Here is a 24,520-nt window from a genome sequence, read left to right as displayed (position 1 = left end):
GGTACAATGTGCATTTACTTGCTATGACCTGATTCATGGCTAGAATAGAAAAGATATTAGAAATGCAATTAATTTGTGGTGAACCTGGAGCATGTACGCTTTGGTCTTTGTCATCAGACCAATATGTAAAGCTTGTTACAAACAATGCTTCAAACCCTTATCCTAAACCTATTTTACTCTTGTCTAACACTAATGTATGTGTTTCTGTATCTTATAGTTTGATGCTAATTTCATATTAAATGACATTTATTTCCTTAAAGTCCTTTACTATTGAAGTATTACAACTTCCTGGCCTTTGTGTCTGCGGTGGAGGAGATTAACAACAGCTCGGAGCTCTTACCCAACCTTACACTGGGATTCCACATTTATGACCCTTATAACAACTTATTACTAATGTATACAGCTGCCATGAGCATATTTTCAGGAATGGACACTAAGATCCCAAATTACATCTGCAAAACATCTGGACCACTGGCTGCTGTTATTGAAGGTCTTCCAGCTGAGCTTTCAAGCCAGTTTTCCAGCCTCTCTAAGATATACCACTATCCACAGGTCAGGGAGCATCTTTGATTTCACTTCATTCACTCTTCTATAAACCTTCCTTAAAGAACATCAACCTTTAGCAAAATTAAATCAAATTATTATCCTCTCACCCTTAACTGTGACAAACTGTAGAATTTAGGTGATGACTCAGAGACAAAAGTTTGTAAAATGAACTACATGGTTCAAACTTTAAGACCAATGTGATTAATATGTATGATGTATAATTTGAACTCATGAGTATAAAATTATTAATTCTCACTATAATAAGAAGTCTGAGAGGGAAATTTGTTGCAAGTTTCATTATAACTAATGTAATCTCCTGAATGAAACAAATCAACGTATCAGGTTGCATGATTCTACTTCCTGGAAACAAGGTGAATTGCTGTAACTCAGCAGTTCTGAACCAGTGTGTCGGGCCAGAACCCAAAGCAGCTTTATTTTCCTTCCCCATCCTCCCTGCCATGGATCAAGAGCCTCAACTCTTCTGACCTCAGCTCCTTCCCTCTCTCCCATGACTCCTGCCCCCCCCCCCCCCCTTCACCAGCCCCCTCCACTGGTGGTCACTCTTCACCTCTTTGCCGGTAACAGAAGTCATAGTGAACAGCCTTGGCCAACCCAGAGCCTTTTCCTCTGCAGCTGTCCCTATTCAGTAATATGTAAAACAACCTTTCACCCTTAAATTGTATGGCAATCTTGATGTACAGAAGCTGATGGAGAGAATAGCAATGTATTGCCCCTGCCTTGTGAAGAAATTAATAAACAAAGGATATGTGGAGTTTGAGTTTCTGGAGGAAGGTCCCAGGGTGGGGCTCTTATTTCAGAATTTCATCAGTAGTAGCTACAGAGGTCACATGGGGGAAAGCTCCCTTTTACTCAGCAGTGTCCCAGAGAAGGGAAAATGGTAAAACTAGAGAACATGAATTGAGGTAGTGGGATGGTAGACTTAGGAGTAATGTCAGAAAATTATTTTTCACAGAGATGCCTGGAATGCTATCCCGAGGGAGGTAGACTACTACTACTACTACTACTATTTAGCATTTCTATAGCGCTACAAAGCATACACAGCGCTGCACAAACATAGAAGAAAGACAGTCCCTGCTCAAAGAGCTTACAATCTAATAGACAAAAAATAAATAAAGTAAGCAAATCAAATCAATTAATGTGAACGGGAAGGAAGAGAGGAGGGTAGGTGGAGGCGAGTGGTTACGAGTCAAAAGCAATGTTAAAGAGGTGGGCTTTCAGTCTAGATTTAAAGGTGGCCAAGGATGGGGCAAGACGTTTGGGCTCAGGAAGTTTATTCCAGGCGTAGGGTGCAGCGAGACAAAAGGTGCGAAGTCTGGAGTTGGCAGTAGTGGAGAAGGGAACAGATAAGAAGGATTTATCCATGGAGCGGAGTGCACGGGAAGGGGTGTAGGGATGGACGAGTGTGGAGAGATACTGGGGAGCAGCAGAGTGAGTACATTTATAGGTTAGTAGAAGAAGTTTGAACAGGATGCGAAAACGGATAGGGAGCCAGTGAAGGGTCTTGAGGAGAGGGGTAGTATGAGTAAAGCGACCCTGGCGGAAGATGAGACGGGCAGCAGAGTTTTGAACTGACTGGAGAGGGGAGAGGTGACTAAGTGGGAGGCCAGCAAGAAGCAGATTGCAGTAGTCTAAACGAGAGGTGACAAGGGTGTGGATGAGGGTTTTGGTAGAGTGCTCGGAAAGAAAGGGGCGGATTTTACGGATGTTGTAAAGAAAGAAACGACAGATCTTGGCAATCTGCTGGATATGAGCAGAGAAGGAGAGAGAAGAGTCAAAGATGACCCCAAGGTTTCGAGCTGAGGAGACAGGGAGAATGAGAGAGCCATCAACAGAAATAGAAAACGGGGGGAGCGGGGAGGTGGGTTTGGGGGGGGAAATGAGAAGCTCGGTTTTGGTCACATTTAATTTCAGGTGGCGTTGAGACATCCAGACAGCAATGTCAGACAAGCACGCTGAAACTTTGGTTTGGATGCAAGGTGAGATATCAGGGGTAGAAAGGTAGATTTGGGAGTCATCAGCATAGAGATGGTAGGAAAAGCCATGGGATGAGATTAATGAACCAAGGGAAGAAGTGTAGATAGAAAAGAGGAGGGGACCAAGAACAGAACCCTGAGGTACGCCGACAGGCAGAGGGTTAGAAGTAGAAGAGGATCCACCAGAGTGAACACTAAAGGTGCGGAGGGAGAAGTAGGAAGAGAACCAGGAAAGGACAGAGCCCTGGAATCCAAGTGAGGACAGGGTATCGAGAAGTATGCTGTGATCGACAGTGTCAAAAGCAGCGGAAAGATCAAGAAGAATGAGGATGGAATATTGACCTCTGGATTTAGCCAGTAATAGGTCATTGGAGATTTTAGTAAGCGCAGTTTCGGTTGAGTGGAGAGAGCGAAAACCAGATTGCAGTGGGTCAAGAATAGCATGTGAGGAGAGAAAATCAAGGCAGCGGCGGTGAACAGCACGCTCAAGTAATTTGGAGAGAAAAGGAAGGAGGGAGATGGGTCGGTAATTAGAGGGACAAGTAGGGTCGAGTGAAGGCTTCTTAAGGAGAGGTGTGACCACAGCATGTTTAAAGGCAGCAGGGACAGTCGCAGTGGAAAGTGAGAGGTTGAGAATGTGACAGATAAAAGGAATAAGAGCAGGAGAGATGGCATTAAGAAGGTGGGTGGGAATGGGATCAGAGGAACAGGTGGTACATTTTGAGGAAGAAAGGAGAAGTGTAGTTTCCTCAATAGTAACTTCAGGAAAGGAGGAAAGGGAATGAGGGGAAGGAGAGAGAGAGGGGAACGGACTAGTGGAGGGAGAGGTGGTGAGGTAGAGAAAGCAAGGTTTATATTTTGAACCTTGTTGTGAAAGAATTCAGCAAGGGTCTGAGGAGATAATGAAGGGGGAGTTGGGGGAGGGGGCACCTTGAGGAGAGAGTTCAATGTGTTGAAGAGAAGTCGAGGATTAGAGCCAAGAGAGTTGGTCAGTTGGATATAATAATCCTGTTTGGCACGTAAAAGAGCAGATTGGAAGGAGGTCAGCATGAACTTAAAGTGTAAGAAATCAGCAAGGGCCCGAGATTTCCGCCAGAGGCGTTCGGCGGAGCGGGTACAGGAACGTAGGTAGTGGATATTAGAAGTCAGCCAAGGTTGGGGTTTTGTACGCCTTACAGGGCGGGTCATCAAAGGTGCAAGAGTGTCTAAGGCAGAGGATAGAGTATTGTTGTAAGAAGAAACAGCCTCATTGACAGACGTGGATGGTGCCACAGTAGAGAGGAGGTTTGAAACATGGGAGGATAGAGATGAAGGGTCAATATCGTGAAGATTCCTAGATAAATTAGATAAGATAGGACGGGACTAGGAGGGAGGAGATTTAAGTGTGAAAGTTATAAGATGGTGATCAGAGGAGGGAAGATCAGAGGCAAGGAAGCTAGAAGGTGAACAGTTGGAGGAGAAGATGAGATCAAGACAGTGACCATTTTGATGAGTGGGGGAAGTGGAGCATAGTTGGAGATTAAAGGAGATGAAAAAAATGGTGACAGGATTCAAAAAGGCATGGGATGAACACAGAGCATCTTTAATTAGAAAAGTGATGGTATAAAAATCATAATTTAAATAGCTGTATGTGTTTTTATGTCACGTGGTGCTTAGATGGGAACTCTGACTATGAAGAGCTAAGGGGCAAGCATGTATGGTCTGGATCCTGTTTATGGCAAATCGGTTTAATATGGGCTGGATAGGGCTTTGATAGAAATTCCAGTAATTTAGCATATGAGGACAGGGCCAGGCAGTCTTTACTGTTGGTGTCCCGCAAATCACAAGACAGATTTGGACAGGCAGGAGTGGGCTTTGACGGCAACTTCAGTAGTTGAAACCTATAAGACTTCTATGGTCTATGTCACAGAAATGCCAAGAGAGACAATAATCAAGTATATCACATTCATTTTTTTTTGTATAATCAGGAGTTGATAATGAACGTGATTTTTGGGCAGACTGGATGGACCATTCAGGTCTTTTTCTGCCATCATTAATATGTTAACTATACTACTGGCTTATCATCTCATCTGTTTTCTCCTCCACTCTTTACAGTATGATTAGGCTCTAAGTAGTTGATATATGAATAAAATGTGATCTTTTCATGATAAAGGTGATGATAAATTCCATCTTTTATTTTCAGCAGATCAGTTACACCTCAGGGAATCTTGTCATGAGCGACAAGGTTGAGTTTCCTTATTTCTACCAAACTGTACCCAGTGATCTGCACCTCTGTGCTGGGATAGTCAAACTATTGAAGCATTTTGGCTGGACCTGGGTTGGTATCATTGCATCTAGTGATGAGAACAGCATGAGGGCTGTGCAGATCCTGACAAAAGGGATTGAGCAGAGTGAAGGTTGCATTGAATTCATAGAAACCTTTAGTCAGTCCAGTTCTCTGCTATTTCAAGGTATGAAAAATATTTCTCAGATCATCCATAAATCTTCAACTAAAGTGATTATTTTGTACTGTAGTAAAGACTACACAGAGATGGTAAGTCATACATCCATTTGGGAAGCAACTGGAAAGGTCTGGATCATCACAACTGAATGGGAATTTGCCTTGCCCTCATACTTTATTGATAGAAAAAACACCTTAGCTTTCACCGTGGGAAAGAAAATTATTCCAAATTTTCACAACTTCGTCCGTGAAGTGAATCATGCCATTTTTCCAAATGATTCATTCAAATCGATGTGGTGGAAGGACCTGTGTAACAAACAGTGCCCCAAAAGCATCCAAAGATCCTGCAGTAGTGATGAACCATCTTTTTTCCTTTTACACTGTGACATCATAAACTCTGGGGACAGCTATAATGTATACAATGCTGTGTACAGCTTGGCACATGCACTGCATAACATGATCACTTCTAGATCTCGAAATACCACCATATGGAGTGGAGAAAGTGAGAGCTTTTCTGATTTTTTGCCATGGAAGGTAATTTCCTATGTTAGATGAACATTATTGTCAGAAAGAAGAGATGCTATATGTTCGCACAGTGTGAAAGGGCAGCAGGATGCATTGATGTCTGTATACTCACATAGATACTTATTGTCAAGCATCATGGACATGCAGCTAATTGCAAAGAGAAAAGCATGGTTCTTTTATTTTTTAAGCTGGTAAATTGTAGAATTCTATACCAGTACAAATTAAATGTGGGTGATTTCTAGCTATATATAATTCTTTCTAGCTATATATAATTCCGTAATGGTTCAAAGACATCTTTTTAATAAGTATTTGAATGAATAATTTTGTAGGGCTTTCTTGTTTCTATATGTGTGTTTTTGAAATTATGTAACCCGAATAGATTCAATATAGATATTAGTGGAATATACTGTAAATACCTTGAATAGAATGAAATAGAGATAAAATCTTAGAAATTTAAACAATCTAATAAGATGGCATTAAATCACCAGTTTGTCTTATGTTTTGCCTGCTCAGTGATGTTAAGTTGAAGGACTATCAGGCTTATTTTCGAAAGAGAAGGGCGCCCATCTTACACAAATCGGGAGATGGGTGTCCTTCTCCCAGGGTCGCCCAAATTGGCATAATTGAAAGCTGATTTTGTGCATCCCCAACTGCAATCCATCGTGGGGATGACCAAAGTTCCCTGGGGCGTGCCTAAAAGATGGTCGTCCTCGACCGATAATGGAAAAAAGAAGGGCGTCCCTGACGAGAACTTGGACGACTTTACTTGGTCCCTTTTTTCTTACTACTGAGCCTCAAAAAGGTGCCCGAACTGACGAGATGACCACTGAAGGGAATCATGGATGACCTCCCCTGACTCCCCCAGTGGACAGTAACCCCCTTCCACCCTCAAAAAACAACTTAAAAAAAATTTTTTGTAGCCTCTATGCCATAGTAACATAGTAGATGACGGCAGAAAAAGACCTGCATGGTCCATCTAGTCTGCCCAAGATAAACTCATATCTTGAATTTGTACCTGTCTTTTTCAGGGCACAGACCGTATAAGTCTGCCCAGCAGTATTTCCCGCCTCCCAACCACCAGTCCCGTCTCCCATCACCGGCTCTGGTACAGACCGTATAAGTCTGCCCTCCCCTATCCTAGCCTCCCAACCACCAACCCCTCTTCCCCCCACCTGCTCCGCCACCCAATTTCAGCTAAGCTTCTGAGGATCCATTCCTGCTGCACAGGATTCCTTTATGCATATCCCACGTATGTTTGAATTCCGTTACCGTTTTCATCTCCACCACCTCCCGCGGGAGGGCATTCCAAGCATCCACCACCCTCTCCGTGAAAAAATACTTCCTGACATCTTTTTTGAGTCTGCCCCCCTTCAATCTCATTTCATGTCCTCTCGTTCTACCGCCTTCCCATCTCCGGAAAAGATTTGTTTGCGGATTAATACCTTTCAAGTATTTGAACGTCTGTATCATATCACCCCTGTTCCTCCTTTCCTCCAGGGTATACATGTTCAGGTCAGCAAGTCTTTGGTCATACGTCTTGGAACGCAAATCCCATACCATTCTCGTAGCTTTTCTTTGCACCGCTTCCATTTTTTTAACATCCTTTGCAAGGCACGGCCTCCAAAACTGAACACAATACTCCAGGTGGGGCCTCACCAACGACTTGTACAGGGGCATCAACACTTCCTTTCTTCTGCTGATTACACCTCTCTCTATACAGCCTAGCAACCTTCTCGCTACGGCCACCGCCTTGTCACACTGTTTCGTCGCCTTCAGATCCTCAGATACTATCACCCCAAGATCCCTCTCCCTGTCCGTACCTATCAGATTCTCCCCGCCTAACACATACATCTCCCGAGGGTTTCTATTCCCTAAGTGCATCACTTTGCATTTCTTCGCATTGAATTTTAATTGCCAAACCTTAGACCATTCTTCTATCTTCCTCAGATCCTTTTTCATGTTTTCCACTCCCTCCGTGGTGTCCACTCTGTTACAGATCTTAGTATCATCCGCAAATAGGCAAACTTTACCTTCTAACCCTTCTGCAATGTCACTCACAAATATATTGAACAGAATCGGCCCCAGCACCGATCCCTGAGGCACTCCACTACTCACCTTTCCCTCCTCCGAGCGAACTCCATTTACCACCACCCTCTGTCGTCTGTCCATCAACCAGTTCCTAATCCAGTTCATCACTTCGGGACCTATCTTCAGCCCATCTAGTTTATTTAAGAGCCTCCTGTGAGGAACCGTGTCAAAAGCTTTGCTAAAATCTAAGTAGATTACGTCTATAGCACGTCGATGATTCAATTCTCCAGTTACCCAATCAAAGAATTCAATGAGATTCGTTTGGCACGATTTCCCTCTGGTAAAACCATGTTGTCTCGGATCTTGCAGCTTGTTGGCTTCTAGGAAATTCACTATCCTTTCCTTCAGCATGGCTTCCATTACTTTTCCAATAACCGAAGTGAGGCTTACCGGCCTGTAGTTTCCAGCTTCTTCCCTATCACCACTTTTGTGAAGAGGTACCACCTCCGCCGTTCTCCAGTCCCTCGCAACCTCTCCCGTCTCCAAGGATTTATTAAACAAATCTTTAAGAGGACCCGCCAGGACCTCTCTGAGCTCCCTCAATATTCTGGGGTGGATCCCGTCCGGTCCCATGGCTTTGTCCACCTTTAGCTTTCCAAGTTGTTGATACACACTCTCTTCCATGAACGGTGCTATATCCATTCCATTCTCAGGTGTACTTTTGCCAGTCCCTCGCGGTCCTTCTCCAGGATTTTCTTCAGTGAAAACCGAACAAAAGTATCTATTTAGCAAATTGGCTTTTTCTTCATCATTATCTACATAGCGGTTCGCTGTATCTTTTAGTCTCACAATTCCCTTTTTAGTTATTCTTCTTTCACTAATATACCTGAAGAAATTTTTGTCGCCCCTCCTTACATTTCTAGCCATTTCTTCTTCCGCTTGCGCCTTCGCCAGATGTACCTCTCTCTTGGTTTCTTTCAGTTTCATCCGGTATTCCTCCCCGTGTTCCGGCCTCAAATGTTATACTCAGGTCCATCGCAGCGGTCTGCAAGTCCCTGGATCAGTTTTAGTGGGTGCAGTGGCCCCTAGGGTGCCCAGTTGGTGTCCTGGCATGTGAGGGGGACCAGTGCACTATGAATGCTGGCTCCTCCCATGATCAAATGGCTTGGATTTGGTCATTTCTGAGATGGGTGTCCTCGCTTTCCATTATCGCCGAAAATCAGAAACGACCAAGTCCTGGGACAACCATCTCTGTTGGGGAGGACCATCTCTAAGGTAGACCTAAATTTTCAGATTTGGGCGTCCCCGACCGTATTATCGAAACGAAAGATGGACGCCCATCTTGTTTCAATAATATGGGTTTCCCTGCCCCTTGCTGGAGCCGTCCTGCGAGGACGTCCCCAGGAAAACTTGGGCGTCCCTTTTGATTATGCCCTTTCACGTGTGCATGATCAGATATTGGGATACTTTCAATACTGGAGTGGCATGTTTTATCTAAAAAGGAGCTGGATATAAAAAAAATAATCTATTCTGGAATATGAATTGTGTGGTAGGGAATAAAATGGGTATTACCTCTAATTATTTATTTATTTATAGTACTTGTATCCCACATTTTCCCACCTATTTGCAGGCTCAATGTGGCTTACAAAGACCTGTTATGGCATTTGAGGATAAGAGGTACAATTGGTGTTACAAAGAAATCAAGGATGACAGGAAAGATCTAAGCAAACTGTTATAGAATTTAACTTTCAGAGTAAGGGTGGAGTGGTGAGGTGTGTAATTAATCTATGTGTTGACATGGTAGGCCTTGTTGAAGAGATAGGTTTTCAGAGATTTGCGGAAATTGGTTATTTCATTGATTGTTTTCACATTAGTTGGTAGTGTATTCCACATCTGCGTGCTAATGTATGAAAAGCTGGTTGCATGTGCTAATTTGTATTTTATTCCTTTACAGCTGGGGAAGTGGAGATTAAGAAATGAGCAGGCTGATCTTTTAGCATTTCTGGGAGGCAGGTGCACGAGGTCTAGCATGTAGGTCGGGGCATCTCCGTGAATGATTTTATGAACAATCATGCAGATCTTGAACGTAGCGCGTTCTTTAAGCGGGAGCCAGTGAAGTTTCTCTCTTAGGGGTGTTGCACTTTCGTATTTTGCTTTTCCGAATATGAGTCTGGCTGCGGTGTTCTGGGCTGTTTGGAGTTTCTTGATGATCTGTTCTTTGCAACCAGTGTAAAGTGCGTTACAATTGTCTAGGTGACTTACCACCATTGATTGTACCAGGCTATGAAAGATGGATCTCGGGAAGAAGGGTTTTACTCTTTTGAGTTTCCACATAGAGTAGAACATCTTCTTGGTTGTGTTCTTCACGTGGGTTTTGAGTGTGAGATTTTGATCAATGGCGACTCCAAGAATTTTCAGGTTGTTTGAGACAGGGAGGGAGACGTTTGGTGTGGTTATGGTGGTTAATTTACTTGTGTTGTGTTGTGTTGTGTTGTGTTGTGTTGTGTTGCGAAGAGACGGGGCATCCCATATTATTGAAACAAGATGGGTGTCCATCTTTTGTTTCGATAATACAGTCGGGGATGCCCAAATCTCATACTGGGAAAAGACCAAGGGTCCATCGAGCCCAGCATCTTGTCCACGACAGCAGCCAATCCAGGCCAAAGGCACCTGGCAAGCTTCCCAAACATACAAACATTCTATACATGTTATTCCTGGGATTTTGGATTTTTCCAAGTCCGTTTAGTAGCGGTTTATGGACTTGTCCTTTAGGAAACCACTTTTTAAACTCTGCTAAGCTAACCGCCTTCACCACATTTTCCGGCAATGAATTCCAGAGTTTAATTACACGTTGGGTGAAGAAAAATTTTCTCCGATTTGTTTTAAATTTACTACACTGTAGATTAATCGCATGCCCCCCTAGTCCTAGTATTTTTGGAAAGTGTGAACAGACACTTCACATCCATCTGTTCCACTCCACTCATTATTTTATATACCTCTATCATGTCTCCCCTCAGCCGTCTCTTCTCCAAGCTGAATAGCCCCAGCCTCCTTAGTCTTTCTTCATAGGGAAGTCGTCCCATCCCCGCTATCATTTTAGTCGCCCTTCGCTGCACCTTTTCCAATTCTACTATATCTTTCTTGAGATGCGGCGACCAGAATTGAACACAATACTCAAGGTGCAGTCGCACCATGGAGCGATACAACGGCATTATAAAATCCTCACACATGTTTTCCATACCTTTCCTAATAATACCCAACATTCTATTCGCTTTCCTAGCCACAGCAGCACACTGAGCAGAAGGTTTCAGTGTGTTATCGACGACGACACCCAGATCCCTTTCTTGGTCCATAACTCCTAACGTGGAACCTTGCATGACGTAGCTATAATTCGGGTTCTTTTTTCCCACATGCATCACCTTGCACTTGCTCACATTAAACATCATCTGCCATTTAGCCACCCAGTCCCCCTGTCTTGTAAGGTCCTCTTGTAATTTTTCACAATCCTGTCGCGAGTTAACGACTTTGAATAACTTTGTGTCATCAGCAAATTTAATTACCTCGCTAGTTACTCCCATCTCTAAATCATTTATAAATATATTAAAAAGCAGCGGACCTAGCACAGATACACAATATCAACCGGCTCCCCTTTGTCCACATGTTTGTTTACTCCTTCAAAGAATTGAAGTAAATTGGTCAGGCAAGATTTCCCCACACAAAAGCCGTGCTGACTCGGTCTCAGTAATCCATGTCCTCGGATGTGCTCTGTAATTTTGTTTTTAATAATAGCCTCTACCATTTTCCCCGGCACCGACGTCAGACTCACCGGTCTATAATTTCCCGGATCTCCCCTGGAGCCTTTTTTAAAAATGGGCGTTACATTGGCCACCCTCCAATCTTCCGGTACCACGCTCGACTTTAAGGATAAGTTGCATATCACTAGGAGTAGCTCCGCAAGCTCATTTTTCAGTTCTATCAGTACTCTAGGATGAATACCATCCGGTCCAGGAGATTTGCTACTCTTCAGTTTGCCGAACTGCCCCATTACGTCCTACAGGTTTACCCTGAAGTCAGTAAGTTTCTCCGACTCGTCCGATTGAAATACCATTTCCGACACCGGTATCCCACCCAAATCTTCCTCGGTGAAGACCGAAGCAAAGAATTCATTCAGTCTCTCCGCTACGTCTTTGTCTTCCTTGATCGCCCCTTTTACCCCTCGGTCATCCAGCGGCCCAATCGATTCTTTTGCCGGCTTCCTGCTTTTAATATACCGAAAAAAAATTTTACTATGTTTTTTTGCCTCTAATGCTATCTTTTTTTCGTAATCCCTCTTGGCCTTCTTTATCTGCGCCTTGCATTTGCTTTGACACTCCTTATGGGCGACCTCGATTTTTGCCGATAATGGAAACCAAGGACGCCCATCTCAAAGACGACCAAATCCAAGCCATTTGGTAGTGGGAGGAGCCAGCATTCATACTGCACTGGTCCCCCTCATATGCCAGGACACCAACCGCGCACCCTAGGGGGCACTGCAGTGGACTTCACAAATTGCTCCCAAGTGCATAGCTTCCTTGCCTTGGGTGCTGAGCCCCCCAACCCCCCTAAAACCCAATCCACACCTGTACAACACTACCATAGCCCTAAGGGGTGAAGGGGGGCACTTACAACTGAGTACAGTAGGTTTCGGTGGGTTTTGAAGGGCTCACATTTACCATCACAAGTGTAACAGGTAAGGGGGGATGGGCCTGGGTCTGCCTGCCTGAAGTGCACTGCACCCACTAAAAACTGCTCCAGGGACCTGCATACTGCTGTCATGGAGCTGGGTATGACATTTGAGGCTGGCATAGAGGCTGGAAAAAATGTTTTTAAATGTTGTTTTTGGGGGGTGGGAGGGGGGTTGGTGACCACTGGGGGAGTAAGGGGAGGTCATCCCCGATTCCCTCTGGTGGTCATCTGGTCAGTTCGGGCACCTTTTCGCGGTTTGGTCGTGAAACAAATAGGACCAAGTAAAGTTGGACAAATGCTCGTCAGGGATGCCCTTCTTTTTTCCATTATCGGCCGACGATGCCCATCTCTTAAGCACGCCCCCGTCCCAGCTTTGGTACGGTGCTGACACGCCCCGTGAACTTTGGTCGTCCCCATGACGGAAAGCAGTTGAGGATGCCAATAATCGGCTTTCGATTATACCGATTTGGGCGACCCGGAGAGAAGGACGCCCATCTCCCAATTTGTGTCGGAAGATGGGCGTCCTTCTCTTTCGATTATGCCCCTGATAGTATACTACTCACAGTGTCAACACAATACGTAATAGAACATTTTAATTGACAGTGAAAGGTATAAGCAAACATGGAACATACAGATAAGGTGGGAGAATAAGAAGAGATAGAAAGTAAGGTAACAAAGTTGCACATGAGGTTAGAGAGATGGTTAGCATATAGATAAGTAAGAGAGTAAGAAAAGATAGAAAATAAGGTGACTAATTTAAGGAGATGTGCATATGAGGTTAGAAAGATGGTTACATTTTATATCAGCTAGAATAGGAGTAGATAAACATGACCTGCTGCAGTATGTGTGTGAGACTAAATTTTTGTTACTTCTTCCATTAAAGGCCTGGTCAAAGAGCCAAGCTTTCACTTGCTTCCTGACTTAGAGATAGTCTTGTGTTATGCGGAGCCTTTCAGGCAGTGCATTCCAGAGAGTGGGGACTGCTCCAGAGAAGGCTCGCTTGCAGATATCATGGTTAGTGATAGTAATGGCTTAGTGTCCTTTGCGGTGTGTAGAGAATCATCCTATTCTTAAGGTACTCAGGGCCATTTCCTTTAAGGGCCTTGAAGTTCAGGCATAGAGTTTTAAATTTAGCACTGTGTTGTACTGGTAGCCAATGAAGTTTTTGTAAGAATAGTGTGATGTGGTCCCATCACTTGCAACATTCTATGAGTCTTCCTACAGCATTCTGAATCAGTTGAAGCTGGTGCAGGCCCTTTGTAGTCAGACCATTGTATAGTGCATTGCAGTAATCCAGTCTCGATGTTATCATGGCATGCACAACTGCAATAAGATTTACCTTCTTGATGTAAGGAGAGAGACAGCATAACCATCACTAATAGTAGAAGCAGCTCTTCAAGGTTACTTGGCTTTGGGGAATCAGAGTAAGTATTGAATCTAATTGTATTCCAAGGTTCCTGACTTGTGATTTTGTCAAGGCTCTCCTCTGGCATTGGGTTAAAAGTGTCCCATCTGTCTCTGTCAGGAGCAGAGGCATAGCCAGGTTTTGATCTCAGGGGGAGCAGGCTTTTATAAAATAGGCACCGGTTGGTGTCAGCTAGACAGCAGTGTCTGTGTTGTTGCTCAGGGGCTGTGGCGGGCAACAATTAATACAGACTGCCTCGGTTAAGTCCTGCCTACAAGGAAACAGTAAGTTACATCTGGAGGCAAAACACAGAAGAGGTCCCTGGACTGGCCACAGCAGGCAACCTGTCTTCTTAACTTCAAATAAAAATATTCAAATTGTGACCATCACCTTAGGAATAGCACAGCCAGTCCTTCCACTGCTAGACACCTTGTTTAAATCAAGATGGACTTTTGTTTGTGTAGTGACTCTACAGGAAGTCAAGAACACTAGTCTTGAGCATTTTTATTTTGGGTGGCCCTTGCCCCAGAGCCTACTTTCAAATAGGGCTAGACATTTTGTGAAATAACACAAACCCCTGCAAATAGACACCCAAAACCTATAAACTTACCACACCATAACAGCCCTAACCCATCTATGAAAAGAAAGTGCTAGAAAAATTACAGTGGAACCTTGAGAAGTGTTCCCTAGGTGATCCTGGAGTACACCCTTGCCATTCAGGTTTTCAGGCTATCCACAATGAACCTACATGAAAAAGATTTGCATGTAATGGAGGCAGTATATGCAAATCAATGTCATGCATATTTATTGTGGATATCCTGAAAACCTGACTGGCAAGGGGTTACTCCAGAACTGCCCTAGAACACAATACTTACCACACCATAACAACCCTAACCCACCTATCAGAAGACAGTGATATATATATATATATATATATATATATATATATATATATATATTACACTGGGCTCTTTTCCAGGTTGCCTTTCCATATCTTCTCTCGCCTCTTGTCTTCTTCCTTTCCTTCTCTACATCTGTCTCCAAGTGCACCATCCTTTTTTTCCTCTGCACCACTATTTGTCCTGTCCAGCATCTCCCTTCTGTGTCCCTTGTCCCTATCCTGCCCCCAAGTTTAGCATCTGCCCTTTCTGAGTCCCCATCTCCCCCCTTTTTCAGCACAAGCCTACCTGGTCTTCTTATCTCCCCCTTTCTAGCATCTGCCATCCTGGTGTCCCCACCTCTCTCTTTTTCTAACATTATCCTGTGTCCCCATCTCCCCCGCGCTAACACTACTACTATTTAACATTTCTAGAGCGCTACTAGGGTTACACAGCGCTGTACAGTTTAACAAAAAGGACAGTCCCTGCTCAAAACAGCTTACAATCTAATGGGCGAAATGTCAAGTTGGAGCAGTCTAGATTTCCTGAATAGAGGTATGGTGGTTAGGTGCCAAAAGCGACATTGAAGAGGTGGGCTTTGAGCAAGGCTTTGAAGATGGGTAGGGAGGGGGCCTGGCGTATGGGCTCAGGGAGTTTATTCCAGGCATGGGGTTAATAGGAGAAGCTTGAACTATATGTGGCACCTGATCGGAAGCCAGTGAAGTGACTTGAGGAGAGGGGTGATATGAGTATATCGGTCCAGGCGGAAGATAAGGCATGCGGCAGAGTTCTGAACAGACTGAAGGGGGGATAGATGGCAAAGTGGGAGGCCAGTGAGGAGTAGGTTGCAGTAGTCAAGGCGAGAGGTAATGAGAGAGTGGATGAGAGTTCGGGTGGTGTGCTCAGAGAGGAAAGGGCGAATTTTGCTAATGCTATAGAAGAAGAAGCGACAGGTCTTGGCTATCTGCTGGATATGTGCAGAGAAGGAGAGGGAGGAGTCGAAGATGACTCCGAGGTTGCGGGCAGATGAGACGGGGACGATGAGTGTGTTATCAACTGAGATAGAGAGTGGAGGGAGAGGAGAAGTGGGTTTGGGAGGGAAGACAATAAGCTCGGTCTTGGCCATGTTCAGTTTCAAGTGGCGGTTGGACATCCAGGCAGCAATGTCGGATAAGCAGGACGATACTTTGGCCTGGGTTTCTGCAGTGATGTCTGGTGTGGAGAGGTAGAGTTGGGTGTCATCAACATAAAGATGATCATGAGAGGAGATTAGGGAGCCCAGGGAAGAGGTGTAGATTGAAAAAAGAAGGGGTCCAAGGACAGATCCCTGAGGAACTCCAACAGAGAGAGGGATGGGGGTGGAGGAAGAACCATGAGAGTGTACTCTGAAGGTACGGTGGGAGAGATAAGAGGAGAACCAGGAGAGGACAGAGCCCTGGGACCCAAATGAGGACAGTGTGGCGAGAAGTAAGTTGTGAATGACAGTGTCAAAAGCGGCGGATAGGTCGAGGAGGATGAGGATGGAGTTGTGACCTTTGGATTTGGCAAGGAACAATTCATTGCAGACTTTAGATAGTGCCATTTCTGTCGAGTGTAGGGGGCGAAAGCCGGATTGAAGCGGATCGAGGATGGCATGAGAGGAGAGAAAATCAAGGCAGCGGCTGTGAACGGCACGTTCAAGTATCTTGGACAGGAAGGGTAGGAGGGAAATGGGGGTTGGAGGGACAGGTAGGGTCAAGTGATGGTTTTTTGAGGAGTGGTGTGACTACAGCATGTTTGAAGGTGTCAGGGACAGTTGCAGTGGCGAGAGAGAGGTTGAGGATATGACAGATGGAGGGGGTGACAGTAGGAGTGATGGTGTTAAGTAAGTTGGTGGGGATGTGGTCAGGAGAGCAGGTGGTGCATTTCGAGGAGGAGAGAAGATGGGCAGTTTCCTCTTCGGTGATATCAGGAAAAGAGGAGAAGGAGGCCTGGGTTGGTTGGTTGAGGGAGTATAGGGTGAAGAGGAGGAGATGGTTTGGTGGTGAATTTGAGGTTGATCTTCTGCACCTTGTCGCGGAAGTAGTCAGCCAGTGATTGAGGAGAGAGTGAGGGGGGGTGGGAGCAGAGGGCACTTTGAGGAGGGAGTTAAGGGTGGTAAAGAGACGACGAGGGTTAGAGCTGAGGTAATTAGTCAATTGGGTGTAATAGTCCTGTTTGGCGAGGAATAGGGAGGACTGGAAGGAGGATAGCATGAATTCGAAATCAGTATGGGTGCGAGATTTCCTCCAGAGGCGTTCAGCCGATCGGGCGCAGGAGCGAAGGTATCGGGTGCAAGGGGTCAGCCAGGGCTGGGGATTAGTACGCCTTGTGGGACGGGAGATGGACGGTGCAAGGGCGTCCAGAGCAGAGGAGAGAGTGGTATTGTAAGTGGAGACAGCCTTGTCGACAGACTCGGAGGACATGATGGAAGGGAGGAGATCAGAGATACTAGAGGATAAGGTGGGAGGGTCGACGGCCTGGAGATTCCTGGAAGTAGTGGTTAGTGTTGGGCGGGACAGAGGGGGAGGGTGATGAAGTGTGAAGGTGATCAGGTGATGGTCAGAGAGAGGAAGAGCTGAGGCGCAGAAATTGGAGGGTGAGCAGGTAGAAGAGAGGACGAGGTCAAGACAGTGGCCAGAATGGTGAGTAGGGATGGTGGAGCTCAGTTGGAGGATGAAAGAGGAGGTTAGCGTGAGGAACTGAGAAGCGCATGAGTCGGATGGGTTATCAGTGTGTATGTTAAAGTCTCCAAGAATGAGGCATGGGGATGAGGGCTCAAGAAAAACGGAGAGCCAGGCATCGAAGTCGGTAAGGAAGGAAGGGAGGGGACTTATCAGGGGGGCGGTAAATGACTGCAACTCTGAGTGGCAGCGGGTAGAATAGATGGATGGAGTGGACTTCAAAGGATGAGAAGCAGTGAGACTGCGGTAGGAGGAGAGGTTGAAAACTGCAGGACGGCAAACGTAGTAGCCCAACGCCACCACCGCGGCCAACTGGGTGAGGAGAATGGGAGAAAAGATAACCTCCGTGGCAAAGGGCCTGTTCGACTTTACCACTTACACCTTTGTCGGGCATTTATGTTTTTAATGCGATTCTATTAATAAAGACTGTGTACATCTACCACTGATCTGCTTTGTTGTTTTCCACTTTGGAGTTTGCGGATCGTTTACCTTGCTGATTTTTTGGATACTCATAAATTCTTCCATGCGGATCTCAAAAGGGGGATGAGCAAGGTTGTGTCATTGGCAGTTATGGGCATTCCTAAAATTTATGAGGATCTTTTACTAAGGCATGCTCATGTTTTTGGCGCGTGCTTAAATTGTGGGCACACTAAACATTAGAGAGGCCAATGCATTCCTATGGACATCTCTAACGTTTAGCACGCCCACAATTTTAGCGCGTGCTAAAAACTTGAGTGCGCCTTAGTAAAAGATTCCCTATATGCAGTGTTATAGAATATTCCTGCTCTGCGCCTTTAGGTGTAGGAATTTACTTGGCGTAAATGGTCATGCCTACATTTAGTCACAGGGAAAGGTATCAGGCATTGTCTAAAAATGTGCTGAACTTTAGACAAAGTTATAAACTTCTATTAGATATATTTTTTCAGTGCTGATTTTTTATGTGACATAAATACAATCTAGCCCTACATGTACGTATATTGTAAACACTGCCAATAGTAGTGACAAGGGACCCCTTTCAAAAACAAGCTCCACCCTAATGTTGCTTCAAAATGAAAACATGTCTGCTAAATCAGGAGCAGTTTTGTAAGGCTTTAAGTTAGGAATGTATCCCTGCACTGAGCTTCACTAACAAAATGTTTTCTCTTTTTCATTAGCTTCATCATTATCTGAAGAACCTTCACTTTAAGAATGCTCTGGGCGAGGAAATCTTTTTTGATGAGAATGGTGATCTTGCCATTGGTTATGATATTATAAGCCCAGTGCTTCTACCTGATGGGACACGGATTAATGAAATTGTTGGAAGTTATAACCCTTATGCTCCAGCAGAGCAGGAATTTACTATCTATGAAAAGGTGATGACGTGGGACAGCACATTCACCAAGGTCAGATTTCAATTCAATTTAAACTTCTTGCTCTTAGCAAGGATATGCAGAACAAAAATGTCAATTTTCAACTTTCCTGTGTGGTTTACCTGTTTTTTTATTCAGATTTTTTTTTTCATTTCCATTTTTTAGTCCATTTGTTATAAAAACATATCTAGCTCAAAACGTCTTTGTTTTGTTCCATTAAGGCTGAAAGACGTCTAAGTCTTAGGAATGCCCAAGTCCCGCTTTGAACACAGCCCTGGCATAGGCACCGACTCCGTGGATGCTCGAGCATCCCCAATATTTTGACCCGTCGGAAGTTCCGTTCCCAGCCAGCCTGACCTGTCCGGTGCCTGCCCTCTTCTCCCAAAACAGTCATAAGTACATATAAGTACTGTATATAAGTATTGCAATACTGGGAAAGACCAAAGGTCCATCAAGCCCAGCATCCTGTTTCCAACAGTGGCCAATCCAGGTCACAAATACCTGGCAAGATCCCAAAAACTCATCTTGCCTCAGGGTCCCGGCGGCAGTAGTGAAAAGTGAGAAGGCTCGGCGCTTCAGCCTTCCCTTCTCTCTGAGCTCTGGTCCTGCCCTTGCGGAAACAGGAAATGAGGGTAGGACCACAGCTGAGAGAGAAGGGAAGGCTGAAGCGCCGAGCCAGCTCGCTTTCCACTGCTGCTGCCGGGACCCCGATGTAAGATGAGTTTTAAATTCTGGGCGGCACACAGGAAGGCAAGGGCGGAGGACTGTTGTGGGAGAAGAGGTCAGGCTGGGGTTGGGACTGGCACTCGGAGGAGAGGGGGGCCTGGAACTCAGAGGGAGGCAGGGCCTGGAACTCGGAGGAGAGGGGGGCCTGGACCTCAAAGGAGAGGAGGGGGTCTGGAACTCGGAGGAGAGGGGGGGGCTGAAAAGGGGCAGGTGGTGTTTGGGGTGAGTTACTGGACATGGAGGGGAGGGAGGATAAATTGTTGGACATGGAAAAGAGGGCAGGGGAGAGATGAGACTTGATGGACATGGATGAAGGGAGGGGAGGGCAGGGGAGAGAGGAGAATTCGCTGGACATGGATGAGAGGGTAGGGTAGGGGAGAGAGGATAATTGCTGTATATGAGAGGAGGGGGAAAGGGGGAGAGGAGAGTAGGGGGAGAGGAGGGGAGAGGGGGGGAGGGGGAATGCACCACCTGTAAAAAAAAAAATTCAGCACCTCCAATCATTTTGAAAAGTTGGCTCCTATGAGCCCTGGCACACCCCCTTGAGATTTAGACATCCTTCTGACAGAATTCAGAGAAAGACGTCTAAAAATAGGTTTCAAAAATACTGATTTGGATGTCTTTGTGAGATAAACGTCCAAATGCATACTTATGTCACTTTTTGAATGTTTTTCTCTTTTGAAAATGAGCACGAGAGTGTCAAAAATGATCTATTTTGTGGAATTTAGCAGTTGTACATCAAATTGGCCCATTACTCCAGGAGAGCGAAACAGGTCAACAGAGCACTTGTTCTCAAAGGGCTGGTCCAACCATAAGACATGACTAGCTAGACATCTAGGAACCCAACTTCTTCAGGGCAGCAAACAACAGGTGCAAAGCAAAACAATAGGTTCTGACAGCCAAGAAAACTGAAAGAAACAGCACATGTGTTAAAAAGGGGTACATTTAGGATACTAACTCCCAAAATTAGGCCCATAAATCCTTTAATAATTACCCTTATTAAATTCTACACAAGGGAGCTGCTATTCGGTATTGGTATATGGGCTGTTTGCATATGGATAACGATAGTGATATGCACCCTCTCAAAAGAGTACACACTCTTTTCTTGATAATGCACCCATTCAAACCAAGAGTGTTGTCCTATTTGCAAATAGTGTACAGTATTCTGTAAGAGTGAACATTCAGTGATTTTGTTCTCATGATAACAGCATTGCCAAAAGAAAATAAATGAAATAAACATTCCTGTAAATGACATGGAAAATGAAAGGAAACAAACACTTTTGGCTGTCCTTCCCTATTATACAGTGCTCTAATGAGTATTCTGCCGCATTCTGTATAGATCGCTAATAGCTGGATATGCAAACTTGGGCATAGATAGCAAATCTGTATATAAACTAATTAGACAATTAAGCATTAACAAGCCCTTAATTGGCAGTAATTAGGAGTTGCTTATGGATCCGCATTCTGCCCATTTCTGTAACATGCATGCTTGAATTTCATAGCGTGCAACTCCAAAGGGCGTGTGGCCATGGGAAGGGCTTGGACAGGTAAGGAGCAATCCCATAAGTTAGCTGCAATGTTATAGAATACCTACATTTGCATGCTTAATTGCCATCGGTTGAGTTCCAGAACTTATACCAACTTTTCAACAGGTGTAAATGCTCGCTCCCAAAGTTAGGTGTGAAATGTACACTAACCTAATATTCTCTAAAGGTCAATACATGCAGAGCATCCTTTACATGTCCAAGTAACCCAGTATCGTGCTTCCAACAGTGGTCAATTCAGGCCACGAATACCTTGCAGAATCCCAAATTGTAGCAACATTTTATGACACCCATCCAGGGACAAGTAGTGGCTTCACCCATGTCTATCTCAATAGCAAAATATAGACCTTTCCTCCAGGAACTTGTCCAAACCTTTTTTAAACTCAGATACATTAACTGCACTTACCACATCCTCCATAATGAGCTCCATAGCTTAACTATTCATTGACTGAAAAATATTTCCTCCTTTATGAAATCCATCATCAATATTTTTGACCAATGGTCAAATCTTTACAGTCGATTCTGAAACCAGAGTACTAGGGGTCTTGCCTGGCTCTTCATTCGCCTTCGCTTCCCATATTAATCAGATATCAAAGAAAACACTATTCAAAATGAGACAGCTACATCTAGTCAGATCATTGTTTGACCAAAAAGCCTTCACACTACTAGTCCAAATATTAGTCCTACCTAACTTGGATTACTGTAACATTCTATTTCTTGGTACTAAGTGTCAATATCAGAAAAAAACTCAAATCAGAACACAGCTGCTAGACTAATATACAGATTGAATAGATATACCAATCTTTCAACTCATCTATACAAACTGCACTGGCTTCCCATAGTAGAAAGACTCAGTTTCAAAGCTGCTTGTTTAGTTTTTCAAATCCTTCGCGGCATCAATTGAACTGCTGACTTAGTCCACTTCGCTACATCTGATCCAGTCTAACAGACTGAAGCAAAAACTAATGCTACCATCACCATTCCAAAAGACAATTAGAAATCAGAAGATTTTCAGCTCTCAATTCCCTGTTCTTGGAGTCAAAATATGGAACTCACTATATATTCCCATCAGAACAGAAAACAGCTACCTCAACTTCAGGAAGTGGCTAAAAAACTTTCTCTTCCCAAAGACTGCTTCAAAACATTCCATCGTGACTTCTACCTCCTAGTATCATCCATTATCCTTTCATTAATGTTTTAGTCTCATGCATTAATCCAATGGTCTCTAATGTTTCTTAAACCTCACATTAACAATATTTGCTTTTTCCTCACCTAAAATGTAATCCGCACTGAACCCTGGAAAGGGGATAACAGTGATATACAAGAATTGATTTGAATTTAATTGAATTTTCATTTACTATGTTACTATCGGTCTTATTTTCGAATGTGTTCAGCGCCCATATTTTGACCCAAATCGGGAGATGGGCGCCCATATCGCAAAGGCGCCCAAATCAGTATAATCGAAAGCCAATTTTGGGCGCCTCCAACTGCAGTCTGTCGCGGGAACGAACAAAGTTGACGGGGGCATGCTCGAGGCGTGGTGAAGGCGGGACTGGGGAGTGTTTATCGGCCGAGGAGAGATGGGTGCCTTTGGCCGATAATCGAACAAAAAGGGCGGCAGAAGCGAGAATTTGGGTCGCTTTTGCTGGACCCTTTTTTTCATGACCCAAGTCCCAAAAAAGTGCACCAACTGGCCAGATGACCACTGGAGGGAATCGGGGATGACCTCCCCTGACTCCCCCAGTGGTCACGAAGATCCTCCCACCACAAAAAAAGAACTTTTAAAACTTTTTTTGACAGCCTGTATGCGAGCCTCAAATGTCATACCCAGCTCCCTGACAGCAGTATGCAGGTCCCTGGAGCAGTTGTTAGTGGGTGCAGTGGACGTCAGGCAGGCAGACCCAGGCCCATCCCCCCCTACCTGTTCCACTTGTGCTGGTTAGTTGAGCCCTCCAACCCCCCCCCCCAAAACCCACTGTACCCACATGTAGGTGCCCCCTGCACCCCTTAGGGCTATGGTAATGATGTAGACTTGTGGGCAGTGGGTTTTGGGGGGCTCAGCACACAAGGGAAGGGTGCTATGCACATGGGAGCTATTTTAATTTTTTTTTTTAATTTGTAAAAGTGCCCCCTAGGGTGCCCAGTTGGTGTCCTGGCATGTGAGGGGGACCAGTGCACTACAAATCCTGGCCCCTCCCATGACCCAATGCCTTGGATTTGCTCGTTTTTGAGCTGGGCGCCTTCGGTTTCCATTATCGCTGAGAACCGATAGCGCCCAGCTCAAAAACGCCCAAATCCTAGGCATTTGCCCCGCACAACCCGTATTATCGAAAAAAGATGGGCGCCCATATTTTTTCGAAAATACGGTTTGTCCCGCCCCTTCGCATGGCCGCCCATGGAGATGGACACCCACTTTCGATTATGCCCCTCCACGAGTGCTTAAAGATATGCTAATTTATCTGCATATTTTCATGCTATATTCAATAGTAACATTTATACTTATGATTTAATTACCACCTTTTTGAGGACATTCACTCTCACCGACCTTATTCAACTTAATGATGATACCCTTGGCCAAACTACTATCAAACCAAAACCTCAACCCATACATACAGTATACCACCTTTTTGAGGGCATTCACTCTCACCGACCTTATTCAACCTAATGATGATACCCTTGGCCAAACTACTATCAAACCAAAACCTCAACCCATACATATACGCAGACGACGTAACGATCTACATCCCATTTAAACAAGATTTAAAGGAACATCAACCAAAGCCTACATATCATGCATTCATGGGTGGATGCATTTCAACTGAAACTCAATGCAGAAAAAACCCAATGCCTAATCCTCACCTCTCAACATAATATGAACAACTTTACCACCATTAACACACCAAAATTGAACCTTCCAATTTTGGATACCCTAAAAATTCTTGGAGTTACCATTGATCGACACCTAACTCTTCAGAGTCAAGCGAAAAACACAACCAAGAAGATGTTCCACTCAATGTGGAAACTAAAAAGAGTAAGACCTTTCTTCCCAAGGACCGTCTTCTGCAACCTGGTACAATCAATGGTACTCAGTCATCTAGACTACTGCAACGCACTATATGCTGGCTGCAAAGAACAAATAATTAAGAAACTTCAGACAGCTCAGAACACTGCAGCTACAGTCATATTCGGAAAAACAAAATATGAAAGTGCGAAACCACTAAGAGAAAAGCTACACTGGTTCCCACTTAAAGAACGCATCACGTTCAAAATATGTACCTTAGTTCACAAAATCATTCACGGAGATGCCCCAGCCTACATGTCAGACCTGATAGACTTACCACCCAGGAATGCTAAAAAAATCATCCCGCACATTCCTCAATCTTCACTTCCCCAACTGTAAAGGTCTAAAATACAAACTAACGCATGGGTCAATCTTTTCCTACTTGAGCACACAATTCTGGAACGCACTGCCGCGCAGCCTGAAAACAATCCATGAATTAACTAACTTCCGCAAACTACTGAAGACCCATCTCTTCAACAAAGCATACCACAAAGATCAACAAATGTGAACTCCTACACATATATCCAGAATTGTCTTATAATATTTGCTTGCTACACTACTATCATGTTTCATCATTATCATGTTACCCAATATCCT

General features: G+C 44.5%; 1 protein-coding gene across 1 annotated transcript in view; it reads left to right on the top strand.

Annotated features, from left to right (window-relative positions):
- The window catches only part of LOC115464450 (vomeronasal type-2 receptor 26-like), a 57,492-nt gene that overhangs the window by 4,276 nt on the left and 28,696 nt on the right, over positions 1-24,520 (top strand). The window contains exons 2-4 of the mRNA XM_030194830.1: positions 261-552; positions 4,723-5,514; positions 18,398-18,625. Of these exons, the coding sequence (XP_030050690.1) occupies positions 261-552; positions 4,723-5,514; positions 18,398-18,625 (1,312 nt within the window). The remainder of the gene's footprint in view (positions 1-260; positions 553-4,722; positions 5,515-18,397; positions 18,626-24,520) is intronic.

The sequence above is a fragment of the Microcaecilia unicolor genome, chromosome 3, assembly GCF_901765095.1.
Source record: "Microcaecilia unicolor chromosome 3, aMicUni1.1, whole genome shotgun sequence".
NCBI lineage: Eukaryota > Metazoa > Chordata > Amphibia > Gymnophiona > Siphonopidae > Microcaecilia > Microcaecilia unicolor.
Note: the sequence above shows the minus strand (reverse complement) of the source record. Positions and strands in the feature narration are given on the sequence as shown.